General features: G+C 44.5%; 1 protein-coding gene across 10 annotated transcripts in view; it reads left to right on the top strand.

The window, feature by feature from the left end:
- Positions 1-21,811, top strand: part of VEPH1 (ventricular zone expressed PH domain containing 1) — a 216,077-nt gene that overhangs the window by 158,487 nt on the left and 35,779 nt on the right. For all 10 annotated transcript variants that reach the window (XR_003096134.1, XM_025214947.1, XM_025214958.1 and 7 more), the window contains one exon: positions 16,676-16,793. Coding sequence is in view for 9 of the 10 variants with exons in the window: in XM_025214947.1 (XP_025070732.1) it covers positions 16,676-16,793 (118 nt within the window). In the remaining variant the exon portion in view is untranslated. Of the gene's footprint in view, positions 1-16,675; positions 16,794-21,811 lie in introns of those variants that run through there.

Below are 21,811 nucleotides of genomic sequence, written 5' to 3'. Positions count from 1 at the left end.
ACATTTAATACTTTATTAGGTTTTAAAATTGAGTTTTGAGTTTACAGTATATTGCTGGTCCTACGTCTGGTTTTGTTTGTTTACTAATATAGGACTTGAACTTGCTCCTATTAAAACAATTTCTTTGAGACTTTCTTTCAGCTCTAATTAACCCGGATGCTAGTCTTTGAGACGTCTGTCAGCTCTCAGCTCTAATTAACCAGGATGCTAGTCTTCATAATCCACTTGCTTAATTGTCAGATAGGCTTCTTCATCTGTTTCCCTAGATGCCCATCACACTTAGAAGGAACTGCCCATGAACATCTGGAAAGCTCTGCCTCATATTCTCCTTCAACACTCCCACACTTAAAACTCTTTTCATATTATGCCTACAGAAAGCTTGATAATTTGATAACTGCTATTCTGCTCACCAGTGTTGCCTGATTGCCTCCTTCCCAGACAGCCTGTCTGTATACCATCTATACCATCTATTGTCTCTTGGCATATACTTAGATTTTATGCTGTTTGGGTCACGGACCACATTATATTATATAATAGTGAGTTAGAACTCTTATACACACACATATATTACTGTAGTGTCTCAAGGTCTTTGCCACATATTTATTGTGCTAAATATTGTACAAACACAAAACAAAAACAGGTTCCTTGGGTGAATCTGAGATCTTTTATTAGACCAACCCAAATAGTTGGAGAATAGTTATTAAGCAAGCTAGTGAGTTAGAACTCTTATACGTGCACATGCACACACACACATATAACAGAGAGTTAAAACTCTTATACTTTTATATAACTAAACCCTTAGTACCTGGATGTACCAAGGAATAGGTTGAAGAGCTTAGTCAGTTAAGCTTTCTAGCACTACAATTGAATATTCAGGTAGCAGATCAGTTTATTAGGCCAGGTCCTCTGGCAGTATAAATCAGCAAATTAATAGGAAGGTGTTAATTTGCTAGCCATCTGGCTCACTGATTTTGTTTTGGCATGTGTAAAGAACTTGAAAAGAAATGCTAACCTGGAAACAGAATAAAAAAAACCCTACATACAGCTTTATTTCATCATAATTTGTACGGGAAAAATGTGTCACTACCTTCTTTTTTCTTTTTATTTGTCCATCATAGTGTAATAAAACATGTCAATTCTACCACCATACTGTACATTCCATCACAGACAACCAGATGTTCTACATCCGCTTGGGAAATTCAACACCTCTGGTTTTTTTAAGATGGTTAGGAAATCTCCCTTTTCTGGGGGAAAGCAAACTTCACTTTCTGTTGATGAATTTCAAAAGTATTTCAAAACATTTTTGCAAAAACTTAGTAGGTAGGTAAAACCTTATTCATCCTGGCTGTCAGTTAACTTGGCATTGCTTCTTGGGTCTGGAGGTATGCCCATTTCTGTGGAATCCTTCAAAATACGTGTCTCACCATTAGAGAGATTAAGGGAGTAATTGTTTTTAATAAGATTTTGCTTTATGGGAACAGTGGGTGGGAATACAGTCAAGCAGACACTGATGCTCTGAATATATTTGGATGTGTGTGTGTTTTTTTGCAGGTAATGGACTGTTTATATTTTATTGTGTATGAAGAGAGATCCTTCACTTCCCTCTAATGGCATCAAATCCTTTTTTCACCTAATAACTGTTTGCTGTCCAAACGTTTAGGCTTTTGCTATTATGCTCCTTTCTTTAAAAAGCTAAAATAAACCTAACTGGGGAAAAAGTTTTCATCTCCAGTAGTTTTGCTGGTTAGTTGGAGGATAGAATGAGGAAGCCACAAGAACTGTGTTCTTCCAATCCTGGATTTCAGACAAGTGACTGAACCACTGTGTGTTTTATCTTCTCCATATGTAAAAAGAATTATATGGCTTGATGATATGAAATACTTTGAGATCCCTGCATGGATGGTATTATACATGTAATACTTTAAGGGCAACTGCAGACAGTAGGGCAACTGGCAGGTGTGGGCCAGCCTTGATGAGAAGGTCACATGGCTGCAGGCCAGGCAATGTGATTGGTGAAGAGAACTGAGCTTCCTTCATTTTAGCTCAGGCATCAGGGCTGTTGCTGACAACTGGAGCAACAACACCCAGCTAAGCTGCTGCTCACGGAACAGCTTGAAGGTAAGGGAGCAACTATGGGGATGGCAGGAGGTTTCTACAGGCTCAGTGGGGTCCTGAGCCCCAGGGAGAAGTCTGAGGCCTAGAGAGAGCTTAGGCCCAGCTTAGCAAGGGGGTCTAATAGCTTGTAGGCCTACAAAGGGGATAGGTAGGCCCTGATTAGATCAGGCAAGGGTGAAGCCAGGGGGCTCAAGGGAGCCCAGTAGAAATAGGCTCTATGCAACCTTTCTGGGGGCTCTAGGACAGCCCAGATTGGGGTGCTGGCTCTATGGTGAGGCCTAGAGGGGAACCCCCTTTAGAGTATGGAGGGCAGTGACTGCCACACTGACCTTCTGATCCCTCAGCTGGTCAATGTAAAGGGCCCAGTGTCATATGGCTGAAGGGCTATTGAGCCCATCACAAGGGGCAGGCCAGGGCTGCAAGGAGCCATCTGGTACCCCGACTGGCCTAGAGATGGGGCCAGAGCCTACATAGGCTGAAGGTCCTTTTGAGGGGGAGGACATCACAGCCAGCACAGGGTACAGGTCATTCAGCAGGCTGTCTGTGATGAAGGAGGCTGCAACATAGTCTCTGGAGGGGAGTATCCCAGAAAGGGGGGATCAGTGTCAGAGATGGGCTCAGGAGAGTGAGCAGCCCGGGGATTACATCCAAGACTCAGAAAGGGAATTAGATCATAGGCAAGTAGGTGTGTTTGGTCCTGCAAAAGACCAAAAACTGTACCCTGCTGGGGAAGGGTGATCTGGTGGGGCTGTCCATGCCAGGACAATCCCCCAGAAATCCTCCTGCACAAGCAGTACCCTGGTAAGTGACAGGGGCCAGGGCAGGCTTAGGAAAAAGGGGACGGCACGTGCACCTACAGGAGGCCTCAAATGCCTTTACACAAATGCTTGAAGCATGGGGAATTGTCGTGAATCAGAGCAGCCGCCAGCAGCCGCCTGACTCACACCGGAGTGTTTAGATTTAGAGCTCGGCAGGTGGGCAATTGATGGATGGACTGGAATTAACCAGGCACAGACACGTGTACGTTACAGGAGTTTGTTTACTTACGTCGCCTAGATAGTGATGACGACGCAGGCGAGCCTTTGTTCCGTTACAGCTTCGGTTACAGAGTTGAGTACACGCATATAGCTTCGGTTACAGAGTTGAATACACGCACGCAGTCAGGTTACAACGAGATAATGACAGACGTGGCGCCGGAACGAACGGTCGGGCTTGCAAGACTTTCTACGTCAATATTTTACGCTGACGGGGTGATTGATTGGGAATTGATCAAGTCCCCAACTCTCTGGTGACAAGCACAGGTGTTTCCTGTGAGATCCCCAGAGTTCTCCGACTTGGGTGGAAACCGTTAAACTATTTATAGGCAGAGGTGTTTTACAGGGATACCCAATGGTGAACCGTTATATGGAATCTTTAATTTTTGGCAGGTGGCAGCAATTTCTCTCCTCAAGTTACAAGGTAGTGGGTTAGGTTTCTCTACCTGTTACGTGTGTGCTACGTGTGAGGAGCTTACGCTTATTTTTGACCAATTATATATAGTTTCCCCTAGCATTTTATTTCAGCTGACCAATTATCTGCAGTTCTCCACCAGCGTTTTGTTTCAAAGAATTTTTGGCAGGGATGTCTTTTAACCCTTAATCATCAAAATGAGGATGATTTGAATGGTATCTCTTGCTCAGTGGCATGGGCACAATTTAATTGGGTTGTGACAGGAATAAGCAGGAGGAATTCGCCTTCCTGCTAGCTAGCAAAAACCCAGACCGAGTGGGGCTCATGGAAACCTGGAGGGATTCTACCCACGACTGGGCAGTGGACATTGAGGGTTACAGACTGTACAGGTGGGGCAGAGCAGGGAAAAAAGGGGGAGAGGGGGTAGCATTCTACGTCAAAGAGCAATACTCATCCTCAGTGATCAGGATGGGTTCAGAAGAGGTGCTAACTGAGGTGCTCTGGGTTAGAATGCAAGAAGGTTGCGGGGAAAGGGACTTGATAGTGGGCATTTACTACAGACTGCCTCACCAGGGGGACAAGCTGAACCTGGAATTTACAGGTCAGCTCATGGAGGCTGTAAAGTCAAGGGATGTGGTTGTCATGGGTGACCTAAACTACCCAGACACCTGCTGGGAGGAGCAGTCAGGCAGATCCGACCGCTCACGTTGGTTCCTAGCTGGGATACAGGACCTCCACCTAACCCAGGAGGTGCATAGTCCCACCAGGGGAAATGTCTTGCTGGACTTGGTCCTTGCCACAGGCGATGACCTGGTGAGGGGTCTGTGGGTACTCGACCACCTGGGCAACAGTGATCATCACCTGCTGGAATTTACTATCCAGCGCAGGGTGATGAAAGCAAACAGTAAAGCAAAAGTCCTTGACTTCAGGAGGGCCGACTTCAATGAGCTAAGGTTAGTAGGAGAGGCATTGGGGTCTCGGCCCTTCAGTGAGATGGGAGTCCAAGACAGGTGGTTGTTCCTCAAGGAGATGATCCTCCGAGCTCAAAGGGAGTCAGTCCCAATGTGCACCAAGGGGGGCAGGAGTGCTAAGAAGCCCCCATGGCTTGGCAAAGGCATCCAGAGATGCCTGAGGGCAAAATAGGAGGTGTACAAACAGTGGAAACAAGGGGCTGTCACCAAGGAGGATTACACCTCCATTGCTCGGGACTGCAGGGAGGCTGTTAGGAAGCCAAGGCAGAGATGGAGCTAGGGCTAGTGACCAGAATTAAGGATAATAAAAAGCCCTTTTTCAAACACACAGGAAGTAAGAAGGCACCAGGTAATGTGGGGCCCCTACAGGATAGGTTTGGCAATCTGGTGACTGTGGCAAATGAAAAAGCTGACCTCTTTAATAAATTCTTTGCCTCCATATTCCTGAACAAGGAGCAGGACATCTCCCCCACTAGAATTCCGGACAGACCCAGGGGAGGCACCACCATGCCTAGGGTCAGGGATGACCTCATTAGGGAACTTTTGGAGGGGTTGGACATGTTTAAATCAGTAGGTCCAGATGCTCTTTACCCGAGGGTGCTGAGGGAATTGTCGGGGGTCATAGCGGGGCTGCTGGCATGGTTCTGTGAGCACTTGTGGGGCACTGGCCAGGTACCAGAGGATTAGAAAAGGGCCAATGTGGTCCCCATTTAGAAAAAGGGGAGAAAGGAGGACCCTGGCAATTATAGGCCAGTCAGTCTTACCTTGGTCCTTGGGAAGACCTTCGAGAAAATTATCAAGGAGCATATCTGCAAGGGCCCAGCAGGGTAGGTAATGCTCAAGGACAACCAACATGGGTTCACTGAGGGCAGGTCCTGCCTGACTAACCTGGTTTCTTTCTATGATCAGGTCACAAAGTCCATGGACAAGGGTGTCGGGGTGGATGTCCTCTTCCTGGACTTTAAGAAGGCCTTTGACATGGTTTCCCACCACATTCTTTCAAAAAGCTTGGTGATTGCAGTACTGATACCTACAGAGTCAGTTGGGTGGCAAATTGGCTAGATGGTCGCACCCAGAGAGTGGTGGTGGATGGGTCATTTTTGACCTGGAGAGATGTGGGCAGTAGAGTCCCCAAGGGCTCAGTCCTGGGGCCTGTAGTGTTCAACATCTTTATCAGTGATCTAGGTGTGGGGGTGGAATGCATGCTGTCCAAATTTGGTGACAACAGCAAGTTGTGGGATGACGTGGGCATGCTGGAGGGGAGGAACAGAATCCAGCTAGGTCTAGACAGGTTACAGATGTGGGCAGATGAGAATAGGATGGAATTCAATGCAAACAAGTGCAGGGTACTGCATCAAGGGAGAAGGAACCAGCAACACACCTATAGGCTGGGGAATACCCTTCTTGTCAACACAGTGGCAGAAAGGGATCTTGGAGTCATTGTTGACTCCAGGATGAACACGAGCTGCCAATGTGAGGAAGCGGTCAGTAAGGCTAACCGCATCTCATCGTACGTCTACGGATGCATCACAAGCAGGTCCAGGGAGGTAATCCTTCCCCTCTATGCGGCGTAGGTCAGGCCACAGTTGGAGTACTGCATCCAGTTCTGCGCACCGCACTTCAAGAAGGATGTGGCTAGCATTGAGAGGGTCCAGAGGAGGGCCACTGTTCAAGGGGCAGCGGGTCAGGTCCTACGAAGAGAGGCTAAAGGGCCTGAATCTATTCAGCCTCCAGAAGAGAAGGCTGAGAGGGGATCTGGTGGCTGTTTACAAACTCACCAGGGGGGACCAGCAGGACTTGGTTGAGGCTGTGTTCCCCTGGGCACCACCGGGGGTTACTAGGAATAAGGGCCACAAATTGTTAGAGAGAAGGTTCAGGCTGGACATCAGGAGACATTACTCTCCAGTTAGGGCTGCCAGGCTCTGGAATGGATTCCCAAGGGAGGTGGTGCTCTCTCCTACCTTGGGGGTCTTCAAGAGGAGGCTGGATAGATATTTGGCTGGGGTGTTATGACCCCACACTCATTCCTGCCTGGGGCAGGGGGTGGGACCTGATGATCCCTTCTGACCCTAAGCACTATGCAACTATAAACTATAAATGCCAGGTCGGTTACCTCCCTGGTGAAAGGCACGTAGGGGAACCTGATAGCCTCAGCCCCCACCATCCAGTGGGTCATTAAGACCGGAGGGTAGTGGGACCAGGCACACCCAGGGAGAGGCACCTGAGCCTGTAGAGGTATAAGACCCCGAGGCCCCAGTATAGGGGTGGAGTATAAACCTCAGCAAGGGGGCAGAGCAGGTACCCCAGTGAAGGGGTGGAGTGCATGGGGCTAGAAGCCTAGAGAAAGGCAGAGTGCCCATAGGGTGTGTGTGTTGAGCCCCAGAGAGAGGGGCGTGTGTTGAGGCCACAGGAAGTGGGCAGATAGGCCCAGGTAAATCTTTGGATGCCTGAGGCTGCAAGTGAGCCTGAGGCCAATTGGGCAAGTAATTGGCCCTATTTAGTCAGTGAGTGGGAGAGTGATGAGTTACCCAGAGAGGGGTCTGGGTCAGATCTCCACTCAGGGTGTGGCAAATTGGCTAGTCACTGTGAAGTTGAGAGTCGAAAGAGGGCCCAGGAGACTGTGCACTGGCCGGCCAAGGAGTGTGAGAAGGCAAGCCTGATGGCCTATGGGAGCTACTCAAGGCAGCAGGGGAGGCTGAGTGTAGCCCAGCGTGGGGCAGCAAGTAAGAGGCCCAGTGACAGTGTGTGGATTTCCAGAAGCCTGGTGAGAGCAGGTGGTGTGAATGAGGCCCGTTGGGTCAGAGACAGAGGATGAATATGTGAGGCCTAGCGAGGGACTCAGTTTGGGCCAGCTTCAAGCTGGAGCATAGAGCATCTCAAGGATGTCATCTGCAAGGCATGGGACATGATAAGGGAAGATCAGAGTCGTGTGTAAGTCCCTAGGCATTAGGGTCTTAAAATGGGCTCCTGCATTTATTACAACCATTATCGTAACAACAAGGCATGGCAGAAAAGACTGGGCAGACTACCCTAGACAGGTGGGCAGGCCAGTACTGTGACCAGGCCCCAGGAGTTGCCACCTGTCATAAATACACATCATTATGTTACTGCGTGAGGAGTAGTCACAGATAACTATAAAGTCTATAGAAATGTGAGTCTCGCCTGTTAATTCAGAGGATGGATAGATACTTTGCATTGGTCTCTAAAGATGGAGGACAGGTCAGTTTGTCCTCCCCCTCCCCCTCCAATCTGCATATTCTAAACTGCCATCTGGCTTGCTCACTTTATTTAGTTTGGAGGCAAGTTAGTAAGGCAATTCTTCCACCAACATCCAGACAAAGCATTTTCTTGGGTTAATAATTTGTTGGCAGTAATGTGTAGAAAAATATTTCTGTGTCACGCAGCCACTACTGCTTCCATGCCTTTAAAACACTGTATCCCTGGTCTTGCTCAGTCTTGTGGAAGTGTGCTCAAAATTAACCAAAGTAGTGCAAGGCAGAAATGTTCTGCCAAAATTAGTCCATTGGAATCCTAATGTTCCATCTGAAAAGTTTTGGGTTCGGTGAACTTTCATCAGAGTTAAAGCAAGGTGCCTTGGCATTTCTTGGTCATTTGCCTCAAAGCCATCTAGCCCATGCTTTCAGGACCCCTAGCTTTGAATCAGCCAGCAGGCCAGTGCTGTAACCCAACCAGAAACACTGGGATTCTAGGCAATTTCTGTGTTTTCAACAGATTGACTGAAAGGCATAAGGGCAGCTGTTACATATGGTGGTAGCAAGATCAGCTGCTGCTGTAGCCACAGCTATTTTTGTGCCCGCCCCCACCCTCTCAGTGGCACCCAGGTCTATTGCTCTGAATGTCCCCCATGAGACACTGAAAGCATATTTTATTTAGGAAAACCAGGTGTCCGGGTTTCTAAGACAAAATGATCTGAATTTGCAGTTTATGGAAAATTTTCGTATTTTTTATTTTGGTCCAATTTGAAACCAAATTTATGAAAAATCATTCCCATGAACTGAAAATATTACTTTTTTTGGCAAGTTCTAACTGCAAATGCTGCAGCCCATGAGCTATCCTGGGTCTAATTCTAATTGCATGCCAGGATGAAGCATAATTAACTTCCCTGCCATTGTGTGTAGCAGAGCAGTTGTAAGTGAGAGGAGAAGCAGATTCCATTGCTTCCAAAGCCCTCACCCCACCTGGGCACACTGTGACACAGGAAGATGCACCAGTCACAAATATTAGTGAACTTCTGTCCTCAATAGTGAATGTGAATGTGGGGCTGTTAGGAGTAAATGTATTAAAATTTCTGTAAAGATTATTAAAGTAATGATGCTGTCATTTTATAGTAGTATAAGAAGTGGTAGGAAGCCCAGGTGGCATCCTTTTATTATTTTACATTGAAATGAATAAAAACAAAGAAATGATGCTCTCATTATAGACTTCAGTGTATCAAAGCGGGGTATGACTGCACCACAAACCCCCCGATCCCCATAAACATCCCTATGTTATCATTATAAACTTCAGTGTCTGTACTTCCTGTTTTGCTTTTATGTCTTTGTGTCATGTTTCAGTCACAATGCTTACCATATTTAAAGTTATCATTTGAGAATAGCCTGCTGAAAAGTTTGGGGGTTTTTTTGGACAATGGATGCTTGTGCATGTGCACTACATATAACATCAAAATGCTGTGAATATACTACCTGCTCAGACCTACATCATTACTGATGAAATAGGTTCTTACTGTTATACAAGCTTTTGTTTTCTGCAAGATCTTCATATTAATGTCACTGAGAAAATGAAAAGAGCTTTGTGTATTAGTTGCAAATATACTAGTAACTGTGAATGATGTTCCTTTTCTACTAGGAGAAGAATTAAGATTGTGGGATGTGTGGTTACTAAAATAGTCCTTCTGCTTACCCTGCTTGATAAAAAGTTTGAGAACTGTTGATGAAAAATGCTCCACAACACATCTGTGTTACTTTCATTGTTTTATGCCTGCATTACTGTCACATTCTACTGGAAGCAGATATGCTTACTGCTGGGATCTGTATAAAGTCATAGTTTAAAATCCGGACTCTAATGAAGTCAGGCAGAGGTTTTTACAGACTTCAGCTAGGATTTCGTCCATAGTAAGCTGGCATTCCTATCCCAAAGAACGTTATGTTCTTGATTATATTGGTATAAATCCAGAATACATTAATTTGTCCAGTCTTTACACCCAAGTAAATCTGGAGTAACTCTGTTAGATCAGTGAGTTATTTCCATTCAACACGGGTGTATAGGAAATTTGAAAGCTGAATGTGACTCCAGTGGAATTGCATTGTAATGATTGCTGAATTTGGCCAGATATATTCAGGCAATTAATTGTTAGGAGTCATACCAAAAAAAAAATGACAAAGCCATAAGGGAAATACAGAGTGCCCAAGCAAGGAACTAACATAAAAGGGATGGGGGTGAGGAGGGGAGCGCAACTAGGTTACAGAAAATACAATGTTAGCCAACTAACCCAGGGGGTGGGGGATTTTATTAGTAAATGTTAAGAGTCATGAAATGTACCTAATACCTAACAGAACCCAAAGAATGTTGTGTAGCACAGTACAATATGTTCATGCCATAGAAAATATTTATAAAACACTGTTTAAAATTTCCCAGAAATAAAGTTTTTCCAGATGTATAGCCTTACAGACTTCCGGTCAGTTTCTTTATCAAAGGACATAGGTTACATTATAAAAACCTAAACTGTTTTATACACATTGCAAAATCTGTCTTGACTCATGCTGTTATTTCGCATAAGAGTGACAGTGTGAATACTTTATGAGCCTTACATGATTCCTTGAGGGTTTTGTGCTAAGCAGTTGTGCAAGAGAAGATTCAACATTTTTAAACCATGTTCATATCTGTACACTCCTTTTCTTCCCTAGCCAAATGAGTTTATCTCTCAAGAAAAAAATGTTCTATTTTCACAACCGAGAGTAGTCCTGTTCCAAGATGATGCAAAGTAAAGAACAGGGAAATGTTTTTCCTGAGTAGTTTGGCTTCTCTCCCTTTTCCTAATATGGCTTATTTCAAGGAAGTGCCATACGTCAAGACGGATGTAGATAACCTGGAAAGGATTCAGAAGAGGGCCACCCGTCTGGTTAAAGGCCTACAGGAAAAACCTTGTAAGGACTGATTGAGGGACCTGAATCTCTTCAGCCTCCACAAGAGAAGGCTGAGAGGTGATCTTGTGGGTGCCTACAAACTCATCAGGGGGGACAGCAGGAAATAGGGGATACAATGTTTACCAGGGCACCCATTGGGGTACCTAGAAACAATGGCCATAAACTGAAGGAGAGCAAAATTAGATTGGACATCAGGAAAAAATTCTTTACAGTGAGGGTTGCCAAGATATGGAATATGTTTCCAAGAAAGGTGGTGCTATCCCCTGCCTTGGAGGTACTTAAGAGGAGATTGGACAAACACCTGGCTGGGGTCATCTCCTGGCTGGGGTCATCTGACCCCAGCACTCATTCCTGCTCAGGGCAGGGGGTCAAACTCAATGATCTAATAGGTCCCTTCTGACCCTAAAATCTATGGAATAGCTGATTAGCAACATAGGTCTGGATGGAAACTGGAAGGAATTATTGCAGTGTCTTGAAACTTTCCCCCAAGCTCTAGCAGCAATGCCAACCCATCTCAGCCACCTGAGTAGTGACTTTGACACCCCTGATGAACCCCTGAGATTTTTCCTTTCAAGCCTAGGTTCAGCCAACATTGGTTTAGTCACAGAAGACCCAATAGGTATAATACCAGCACACTGATGTGGACCTCCATGCCCCTTCCAAAGGCCAAAAACATGGCAAAGGATCTATACCACTGCAGGGTAAAGAAGATTTCATGTCTCTAAGCTCTCTTTAGTGCTCATTTTCTCACTCAGTTTCTTTATTGAACTTTGTAGCCTTGCCAAAAGCAAGTCCTACAAAGGACTCCAAGCTGAGAGAAGGACCATGACCCTCATGCAGTCCATTGGGAGTTGGCTCATGATATTGCCAGGTCAGAAACCAATAGAAAACAAGGAACATCCAGTCTGTGTGCAGAAAGAGATTTCCTCTATAAGACTCAATCATTTTAAAACTTTAAGATTACTTTTAAATATCTAGCCCCATCTTCTGGGGTGTTGAGGAGCCCATTTATGTACATGTTCCTCTTAGAAAGGGAAGAATCTCTCCTTGTCTTAATTATGCTGATAAAAATCAACTTGTTGAACTAATAAATTAGCTTGTTGTGTGTGAGGAGAAGAGGTGGGGGGTACATCTGTGCATGTTCCCCCAGTCTGCCAGTACAAAGAAGCTTTAAATCCAAGGAATCCTGCCAGCTGGGGCCTCCTCCAGCCTAGAGCAGCTCTGGATGGCATAGAGCTGATTTGGCTGGTTTCTCTGGTCCCACTAGCTAGAATGCTGCTTTGTTCCAGCCATTCTCCACTTGTATAATAGCCCCTTTAACATTTGTTAGGAAAATGCTCTGGGCCAGAATTATTTATTCTGGGTTTTCCTAGAGACCTGGGATGACAGACAGGGCTGCTGGGTCTCACTGGAAAGTTATGGGCAAGTGAACACATTTCTCTTTTGTTTTGTAAAAGTTTTGGGACACTGGTCTGAACCAGTGCCTGACAGGTCTGTGTGCTCTGTCGAGTGAACTGAATGATTGCTGCTGTCGAAACTTTTTTTTCCTCCCCATTTATAACCTACATATAAATTTGTCTAGTATTGGCTGCTGCACACACCTGCAAGATACATTAAGACCCCAAGCAAATAAAATAGAAGCATTTTCAGAGCTGTCTTAGCATTTTCCTTTGCTTTTATAATAGCTGATTGGGTCATTTAATATCAGTATTTGTTTAATTCTGGCATATTTATGACTATTAAAACTGGTTTTAAATTACTCTGACTTAATGACCATGTCAGTAATACTGTAGAGGAGAGGGTCCCAACTTGAAGCATTGCCATTGCAGGTGTAATTTTGGTACATCTCTTGAACCAAATCAAGCATTATGTTTGCTTTTAAAATGCATAATTCTTACTTTGCTGACAGTCCTCACGAGAAGAATAAAAATTCTACATTCATACGGATGCTGTTTGTCTGACATTAATTTACCCCATCATTGCTGCAGTTTTGGAAATAAATATAATATTAGCATGAGTTCCCAGAGGTGCGAGTTCTGGCAAGCAAGAACCTCTAATCTTTTCTTTTAAAAAGTAGGCCTTGACCACCGGTTAGTTATTAATACTTTGTGTTGGCTTGTCATTCATTGAAAGGGAGGAAGTTCCCAGAAGCTTCTACTGTGACTAGAGACTGCTGAACTGTAGGCCCCTGAAAATCATAATTAGAGGGGACCTGAAAATATTTAAAAAGTTCATGTGGTGAAAGGCTATGCCAGGCACTAGTAGTAAAGCACAGATGGCAAAGAGTACAAAAAAGTCCTTCTACCTTCAGAAGATTTGCGCACAGGGGAAGGATCTAAGGGAACTGCAGTGGTGCAGTTGCACCCTCTGTTTGATACCTGCTCTACCAAACTTTAAAATCAACCGCCTAGTAGGGGCAGTGGCATTTCTATTGAGGCAGCACTGCAGGAGTCAATTGACTTCATGGCTTTTTATAATCTACCTGATGTCTGCTAATGTCTCTTCACTCCATAGATCCTAATGACCTTCTCTCCTTTTTAATGGTCTTGATGTTTCACTGTTCCAACTATCCTTTCTTCTGCAGTTTTTCTGTCTGTTAGCCATTCCTGGTAACAACTCTCTTCTATTTAATACCCCTGTAGACTGTTTTTAGCTCTAGCTAAAATCCTGAACTTAGGTGTGGTTATATTAACTCAGGTATAGAAATTACTAATAATGAAGTATTGAAGGCACTGTCAAAACACTCAAGAAAACTAGATTTTGCTTTACAGATTTGAATAAAAGATGTAAATTTAACTATAATAACTATAAAAGTAATGAAACAATATCTTTTGACTATTTTGATCATTTTTCCTAATTTCTTGTGTTTTTTTTAACTTAATATATAATCTAACAAATTAGTGAACATTCCAATAAAGTTATGTCTATATTTGTGTTGATCTTAAACTGAATAATGTAGCACTAAGTCTTTAGCATATTACTAAAGTTTCTAGTTTCTCTTTAATGGGAGAAAATGATGAAAGGTGGCAGGGTTGCTCTCTATGTAAAGGAGCATTATACATCTACCCTAATCAAAATGGGATTAGAAGAGGAGAAAGTTGAGGCACTGTGGGTTAGGATACGTGGAGATCATGGGGAGAGGGACTTGGTGGTGGGGGTCTGCTACAGACCACCACACCAAGAGGAAAAGCTAGACTTGGAATTCTTAAGGCAGCTCTCAGAGGCCATACAGTCTAAGGACGTGGTTGTCATGGGGGACCTAAACTACCCTGACATCCGCTGGGAGGAGCAGTCAGCCAAATCCAACTGTTCATGTAGGTTTTTAACCTGTGTCCAGGACCTTCACCTAATGCAGGAGGTATACGGTCCCACTAGGGGGAATGCCTTACTGGACTTGTTGTTAGCTACGGGGGAGGACCTGGTAGGGGAGTTGCAGATTTGTGGTCACCTTGGGGACAGTGACCACCAATCAATCGAATTCACCATACGGCATAGGGTGGGTAAGATAACTAGTAGGGTGGAAGTTCTTGACTTTCGGAAGGCTAATTTCAGTGTGCTTAGGAGTCTAGTCAGTGACACACTGCAGGATAAGAGTATTGGTGAGGTGGGAGTCCAGGAAGGGTGGTCGTTTCTAAAGGAAGCGATCCTTCGGGCACAGAGGGAGACTATCCCAATACAAGGGAAAACGGAGAAAGGAGCCAAAAAACCTCCTTGGCTAAACACGGAAATCCAGGGGAGCCTAAGGGCAAAAAGGAAGGCATATAGGTGGTGGAAACAGGGGGAAGCTACCAAGGAGGAGTATGCCTACTTGGCCTGCACTTGCAGGGTGGCAGTTAGAAAAGCCAAAGCAACTACAGAGCTGAGGTTGGCAACACAAATTAAAGACAACAAAAAGTCTTTTTTTAGGTATGTAGGGAGTAAAAGGAAGGCACGGGGCAGCATAGGAACCCTACTGAACAAGGAGGAGCGATTAGTGACAGAGAGGGGGGACAAGGCTGAGCTATTAAATGAGTTTTTTGCCTCATGGTTCCTGAACAGGGCTCAAAATAAGTCTCCTAATGGGTTCTTAGATGAGCATCAGAGGGACACTAGCCTACCAACTGTCAATGCAGACTTGATGTAGAGTCACTTGGATGGACTAGATGTGTTCAAGTCAGCAGGCCCAGATGAGCTGCACCTGAGAGTACTGAAAGAATTGGCCAGTGTCATAGCAGAACCACAGGCACGGCTGCTTGAGTGCTCATGGCGCTTGGGTCAGGTCCCAGAGAACTGGAAAAGAGCCAACGTGGTCCCTATTTTCAAGACGGGGAGGAAGGAGGATCCAAGTAATTATAGACCAGTCATTCTCACCTCCATCCTTGGAAAGGTCTTTGAAAAGATTATGAAGGATCACATCTGTAGGAGTCCAGCAGGAAAAATAATGCAGCAGGGAAACCGCTATGGATTTGTAGCAGGTAGATCATACCTGACCAATCTGGTTTCGTTTTATGACAGGGTCACAAAATGCTTAGACAGGAATAGAGGTGGATGTCGTTTTCTTGGACTTTAGCAAGGCCTCCAATACAGTATCTCATCCTGGTCTCATAAATAAATTAAGAGGCTATGACAGATGTTTACACGGTCTGGTGGGTGGCAAATTGGCTTAGTGGTCACAACCAGAGAGTGGTAGTAGACAGTTTGGTATCAGTCTGGAAGGAGGTGGGTAGTGGGGTTCCACAGAGTTCAGTCCTTGGATCTGTACTCTTCAATATCTTCATCAGTGACTTGGATGTGAGTGTGCAGTGTATTCTGTCCAAGTTTGTGGACGATACTAAATTGTGGGGTGAAGTGCACACTCTGGAGGGTAGGGAACAATTTCAGGCAGACCTGGACAGGTTAGAAAAGTAGGCAGTACACAGTAGGATGCAGTACAACAGGGACAAATGCAGAGTGCTGCACCTAGGGTGCAAAAATATTCAGCACACCTACTGGCTAGGAAGTGACCCTCTCAGCAGCACAGAAGCAGAAAGGGATCTTGGAGTCATAGTGGACTCCAAGATGAACATGAGTTGTCAGTGTGACGAAATCATCAGCAAAGTTAACTGCACTTTATCGTGCATCAGCAAATGCATGACAAATAGATCCAAGGAGGTGATACTTCCCCTCTATGCGGCATTGCTCAGACCGCAGTTGGAGTTCTGCATCCGCTTTTGTGCGCCGTACTTCAAGAAGGATGTTGATAGACCCGAGAGGGTCCAGAGGAGGGCCACTCATATGGTTAGGGGCTTACAGGACAAGCCCTATGTGGAGAGACATGGAACTGGACCTCTTCAGCCTTTGCAAGAGAAGGCTGAGAGGTGATCTTGTGTCCGCCTACAAATTCATTAGGGGGACGCAGCAAGGGATCGAAGATGCGCTGTTCACCAGGGAGCCTCTTGGGGTAACAAAGAACAATGGTCACATAGTGACAGAGAGCAGATTTAGGCTAGATATAAGGAAAAACTTCTTCACGGTAAGGGTGGCCAAAATTTGGAATGAGCTTCCAAGGGAGGTGGTGCTCTCCTCTACCTTGGGGGTCTTTAAGAGAAGGCTGGATAGGCATCTGCCTGGGCTCTTTCCTGCCCAGGGCAGGGGGTTGGACTTGATGTTCTGTTGAGGTCCCTTCTGACCCTAGCATCTCTATGATGCACCATGCCATCTGGACCCCATTTTCAAATCCTAGATCCACCTGTGTTTCCATTATCAGCTGCTACTGAATATAAAACAAAAGAGTCCCATTTGCAGCAGATCTGCCCAGATGATCTGTTTGCCAGCACAGAGCACAGCAAAGAAGGCACTTGCTAAATCTTTAAGCTCTGAGAGCTTGCTCCATACCAAGCAGCTCCACTGATAGTTTATGAATCCACAAGCACTTACCCTTGTGTGTTCATTTTTCAAGTAATAAATTGTGCATCTGTCATATCTGTTCACATTATGCAATTTTTATCACTGGCCTAGGATCTGGACCATGTACGGATGCATCTGGAAGAAGTGAGGTTCTTTGATTTATTTGGCTACAGTGAGGAAACAGGAACTTGGCAGTGTTTCATGTGCAATAATCCTGAAAAAGCAACAGGTAAGAGATCCTCATTTGCTAGTTATACACCATGAGTCATGAAATTCTGGTTCTGATAGATTAGCTTACCTGTTGGATGATGCAGTCTCTGGGGGTCCAAAAGCCATACAATCCCTTCAGCTTACATGGAATCAGTAAGGATTTATGAGAAAATTCAGCTGTGGCATTCTATAGAGAGAAGAAAATGCAGTAGCAAACCCTTAAGAAAAGAGCGACAACTTTTCCCTCGTAACGACCTCACCAACACAATCCTGTCTTCCCAGTATCCTGGCAAAACAGGACCAAACTCAAACCCTATTTCCTGTATGTGTGGAGAAGTGTATGTACACACAAAGTCAAAGTGGGCATCTACACAGAGGATCATCCTATGTTTCAGGAGTAATCTACCCAATCAGGGGGTGGCTAGAGAAGGCAGCAAGGATCCTAATGTTCTGGTCATATGTTTACTTCTTTCCATGAAAAAGAATGATGAAAATCACAGCTGACTTATCTGTGGAGTTGATCCATAATCTATTATTATTTTGTGGAATAAATGATCCTATGTGACCCACTTAAGGGTCACACTTGCTGCCTGTTAAATGGGTGCTGCATAGGCTCTGCTGTACTTAAGGGTGCCATGAAGGGTTGTTCGCTCAGGCATGGCAGTGGGATTACCTCACATGTGGAAGAACCAAAATGACTGGGTGACCCAAGTCCCAAAAGACCTCTCTGGTCTGCTTTACTAGATTGTGAGGTAGGCATTAATCCTCCCTCAGGAAGCCAGAAGTGCTGAGGGCCCTATGGTAAATTGAGATTTACAGACTGCTGGCTTCAGTGAAACATTTTGGATTCAACAAATTAGCATTTCCCAACAAAACAAAACAAAGAAATCATCACAAAGTTCCCAGGCAGCCACCCACTTACTCCTCCACTATACCCACAAAATATTAGAAAAATTTGGATTTTGAACCCCTGGAACAGGGCAGTTTGGATCTAACATTTTAGCTCTACGTGTCACATAAAGTTTGGATCTAGAACTGCAATTCAAGGTAGGCCTTTTAATAAGTGCCATATAATTTTAGGCTGAAGATAATGTGGTAAGTCTTGAGCAAAATTATCTTTGGGACAGAAGAGGTTTTTTTACATTAATATTTTAGTGCATTTAAGCACTAGGGGCATAGGCAACGCATAGTGGGGCATAGGGGGGTACATGCTTCCCCTGAGATTGGCCACCTCTGAAGCCGCCACCAGCTTCTGTGGGCGGTTGCCACTCTCATCTGCCCCACCTCACCTCGCCGCCAGCAGTGTCTGCGGGCAGCCCCCGCTCGCTGCTTGCCACCTCCAACACCAACGCCAGTGGTTGTGGGTGGTCTCCACTCTCTGCCATGGTGCCCCCCAGTCTTGGGAAGCACCAGTTGTTCATGGCTAGGGGCCTTGCCTTGGGTATTTGATTTGGGGGGCGGGATTTTGTAGGGCCAAAGCAGTACAAGGACTCTCTAGTTATTGACTCATATTTTGGGGGAAAGGCAGCTTTTCCTAAAATTTAAATCTAAAAATGTGGGGGCCAACTTATATGCAGGGTCATCTTATAATCAGAACAATAAGGTATGTTCTGGTCTGATTCCCAAGTTCCCCGGAAAATATTCCTGCTGCAGTCTTGGCAATCTGGAGTGGATGTCACAGTTACCTTCCAGTTCTCTGCCACCTAGTCTGCCAGTCATCCCTGAAAGTGGTGCCTTGAATTTGACACAGAATTATTGGATTTCATGTAACCAACTCCCTGGCATGTTTTCCTGGGAACAAGGTGTTTCACAAGGCAATGAGGAAAATGTTTGTATAGTGAAACAGAGATGTGCCAGCTTGCCTCCTTTTTCTGCCAAGATTCTTCATTCATATCTGAGAACAGGGCTCAAGAAACTACATTTTTACTCATGTAACAACTGTACAATGTTTTCTTTGAATGTTCTGTGTTTTAGAGGGAGTAGAAGGGGCACTTTGGGGCAAGGATGTGCCCTTTGTCATCCCTGTGAAAATATGCCCAAATCTTGGCCAAGTTCCAAGCATCTGAAAAGCTTACACATGCTCTGTAGAGTACTTGCTTTGGTCAAGTACTAAATGACTGCACAGTACCCACCAGTACTGCTCAGTCCCGGCTGCACACAGTTATTTTTAGATGTTACGTTGCCATAAATTACGTTGCCAAATTTTTTTTTCTTTATTTGCAAGCTTTGAGGATAAATCATGCAAAGGTGTATTTCTTAGGCCCTGATACTGAGTACCAGCAATTTCCATTTACATTTTAGGTGCTTTTAGGATCTGGCCTCTGATAAATATGATCAGTATGACAAATAAGGACCATATCTTTCTCAAGAGTAAGAGGCACTTAAGAATGTGCATTAAGAGTATTTAACAGATTTCTAATGCCTCGGAGTTGTGTAAATATTATATTGTATCTGAAGCTGAGAGCCCTTAGAAAGTAAGGTTGTTAATATGCGTTTCCTGAGAACACGTGCGGTGAACTGGTTTGGTGTACTGGGCGTTTCTGTTATTTAAAAGCAGGTAATTCTAAGGCAGGGGAAATAAACTAGTAAAAAATTCCGACAAGGGGAGGCATTTTACAGTTGGACATTTTGAATAAAAATATTTGATGTTAGAAACCTGTCTTTTCAGGTGTTTCTTTGTCCATTTCCTGCTGTCAGATCAAAAAGTAAAAAATGTAAAGAGGGTGTTTATTGGATTAATGAGTATTACTTCATAGACCATGGGAACCTCAATCCTAAAAATGTAGGCATTCTATTGGCCCTCAAGCAAAAATAGGTTGATACAGGATTAAGCTTTAAATGAAATTTTATATTCACAACAGACAGGAAGTTGAAAATCAATGTAATATGAGATTCATACATGTCCATTAAGGATTTTAAAAGTGGGATTCCCACAACAATTTTAGAAGAATTCTCGCACATGCAGTTTTTCTATGACCATGCTGTATATGAATGGTGTAAACTTTAATGTCCTAGTACACTCACTGCTGCAACAGGGACCAAGCCTTATTATTGAGAGTAGGGCTAGGCAGTAGAGTTAGAAAGCTGCAGATTCCAAGATAATAAGCAGGGCCATTACTATGGCAGCTAATTAGGTAATGGCCTGCTGAGGTGACCTCAGATCAGAAAAAAGAGGAGCCAGGGGCTGTAGAAGGCAGAGGATGGGCAGTCTGACCTGGGCAGAGCTGGAAGCAAAAACTGGGAGCTGAGGGAAGCAGCAGGAAACTAAACTTTGGCTCACTGAGCTCCTTACATCAAGCTGAGAAATAAGACTAGAAATGAAGGGAACAGTGAATAGGCACAAGAGGGCCAGAGCTGGGAGAAGCCAGTGGGACTGAGTAGAAGTTTGAGGCAGCCTTTTAGAAAGGCTCCCAAGCTGCAAACTAGTTGTGGTGGGGTTTTGCTTTTTGCACTTTGAGCTGCAAGGCATGGCAGTGGCTGAAGGGGCAGAAGGAGGCTGCTAAGGGTGTGCAGATAACAAAGGACTGACTTTAGAGCCCAGTGAACTGGGTCTGAGGGGTGAGAGTCCAGTGAACTGAGCCTCAGGTGAAGGACTGAGGGCCCAAAAAAATGCAGCCAGGGGGCAAAGGAATCATTCGGGTGGGCTGGGCAGCCTCCCAAATTAAAGATAATATCAAACGCATGGCAAACACATAGGCGATGCGTAGGGGGGGCATGTGGCCCCCTAAGATTGGCCTCCACTGAAGCTGCTGCCAGCTTCTGCGGGTGGTTGTCACTCGCTCCCACCCCCCACCCTTACTGCCGACATGGCCAGCAGTGTCTGCGGACAGTCCTCACTCGCCGCTCACCACCACCCCCCTCCACCGCTTTAACCGCGGCCGGCAGCTGTGGGAGGTCCCCGCTCACTGCCATGGTGCCCCCACACTTGCAGGAGGCACCTGCAGACAAGTACAGGGAAATTAGTACTGATTCATGGGCAGACAAGTACAGGGAAATTAGAGTGGAGAAGATATATGGGATTACAAGGAGGTGCCTGTTTTGCCTTTAGTGGTGGGTACTGTTACCACTGCATGTAATAATTAGGATAAAAGTTTTTTCTCTGTAATATCTTTTATCTGAAGTTCATACAGTGCTTTCTGAACACTAAATCTTTAAATCTTGCAACACCTTATAAAGTAGGTAGTATTGTTTAGCCACAGAGGCACCTAGGGTATGGACCAATGATCAAATTAAAGTGAATTATTAGGGAAGGGAGCTAAATGGAAAGATGGCTAATTTGCTCTAGTTGAGCTTTTGTTTACTACAGGGTAATTATGGGCACACAAACACATAAGCTGTGTCAGCTGAATCCCTGGCTCCACTGACATCCAAATCTCAAAGCCAACCTGTGACAGAGTTGGGAACAGAACTCAAATCTTGTTTCTTCCCATCTGTATATCAACCACTAGACAAGTAATTCTTCTTGAAAAAGTGGGTGTGTTCATGCTGTGCATCAAAGTTATTTAAAAACTCCTGATGTGAATTTAAAATCTTGAGTTATTTTACATTAATGCATTATTTATTTCAATTCCTTGTTTTCTTTTTAAAATTAGAATTCACTTATTCGGAATAAACATGCTCATTTGGATGGACCATGTTAGCCCTTTCAAGAGTCTTTTACTAGAATTGCATTTTAAGCTGCAAAGGAAACTGCCAAACTACTGCTTCTTTTATTTATATATATATATATATATATATATATATATACACACCCTTCTACTTTGCCCAGTTGATAAGGACAGGGATTGGGTTTTGTTCTCTTTTTAAGAGAGAGAATTTTTTTTCCAGATTTTTAATAACAATATTATTAAATACCTATTGTATTATAGGTATAGAAAACACATCTGTCATGCACCATATGTGGTGATTATGGATGTGTCTGTGTATCTAGCAGCTTCTTCTGGTCCAAATGAGAGAAGGAATAGGCCCAAGAACATTAGGGGACAGGATTTCAGAGGAAAAGTTTCAAACGTTCTCTATTCTATAAACTAACCTCAG

Source organism: Alligator sinensis, unplaced genomic scaffold (assembly GCF_000455745.1).
Source record: "Alligator sinensis unplaced genomic scaffold, ASM45574v1 scaffold60_1, whole genome shotgun sequence".
Taxonomy (NCBI): Eukaryota; Metazoa; Chordata; order Crocodylia; family Alligatoridae; genus Alligator; species Alligator sinensis.
This window is presented reverse-complemented; position numbering and strand designations above follow the sequence as displayed.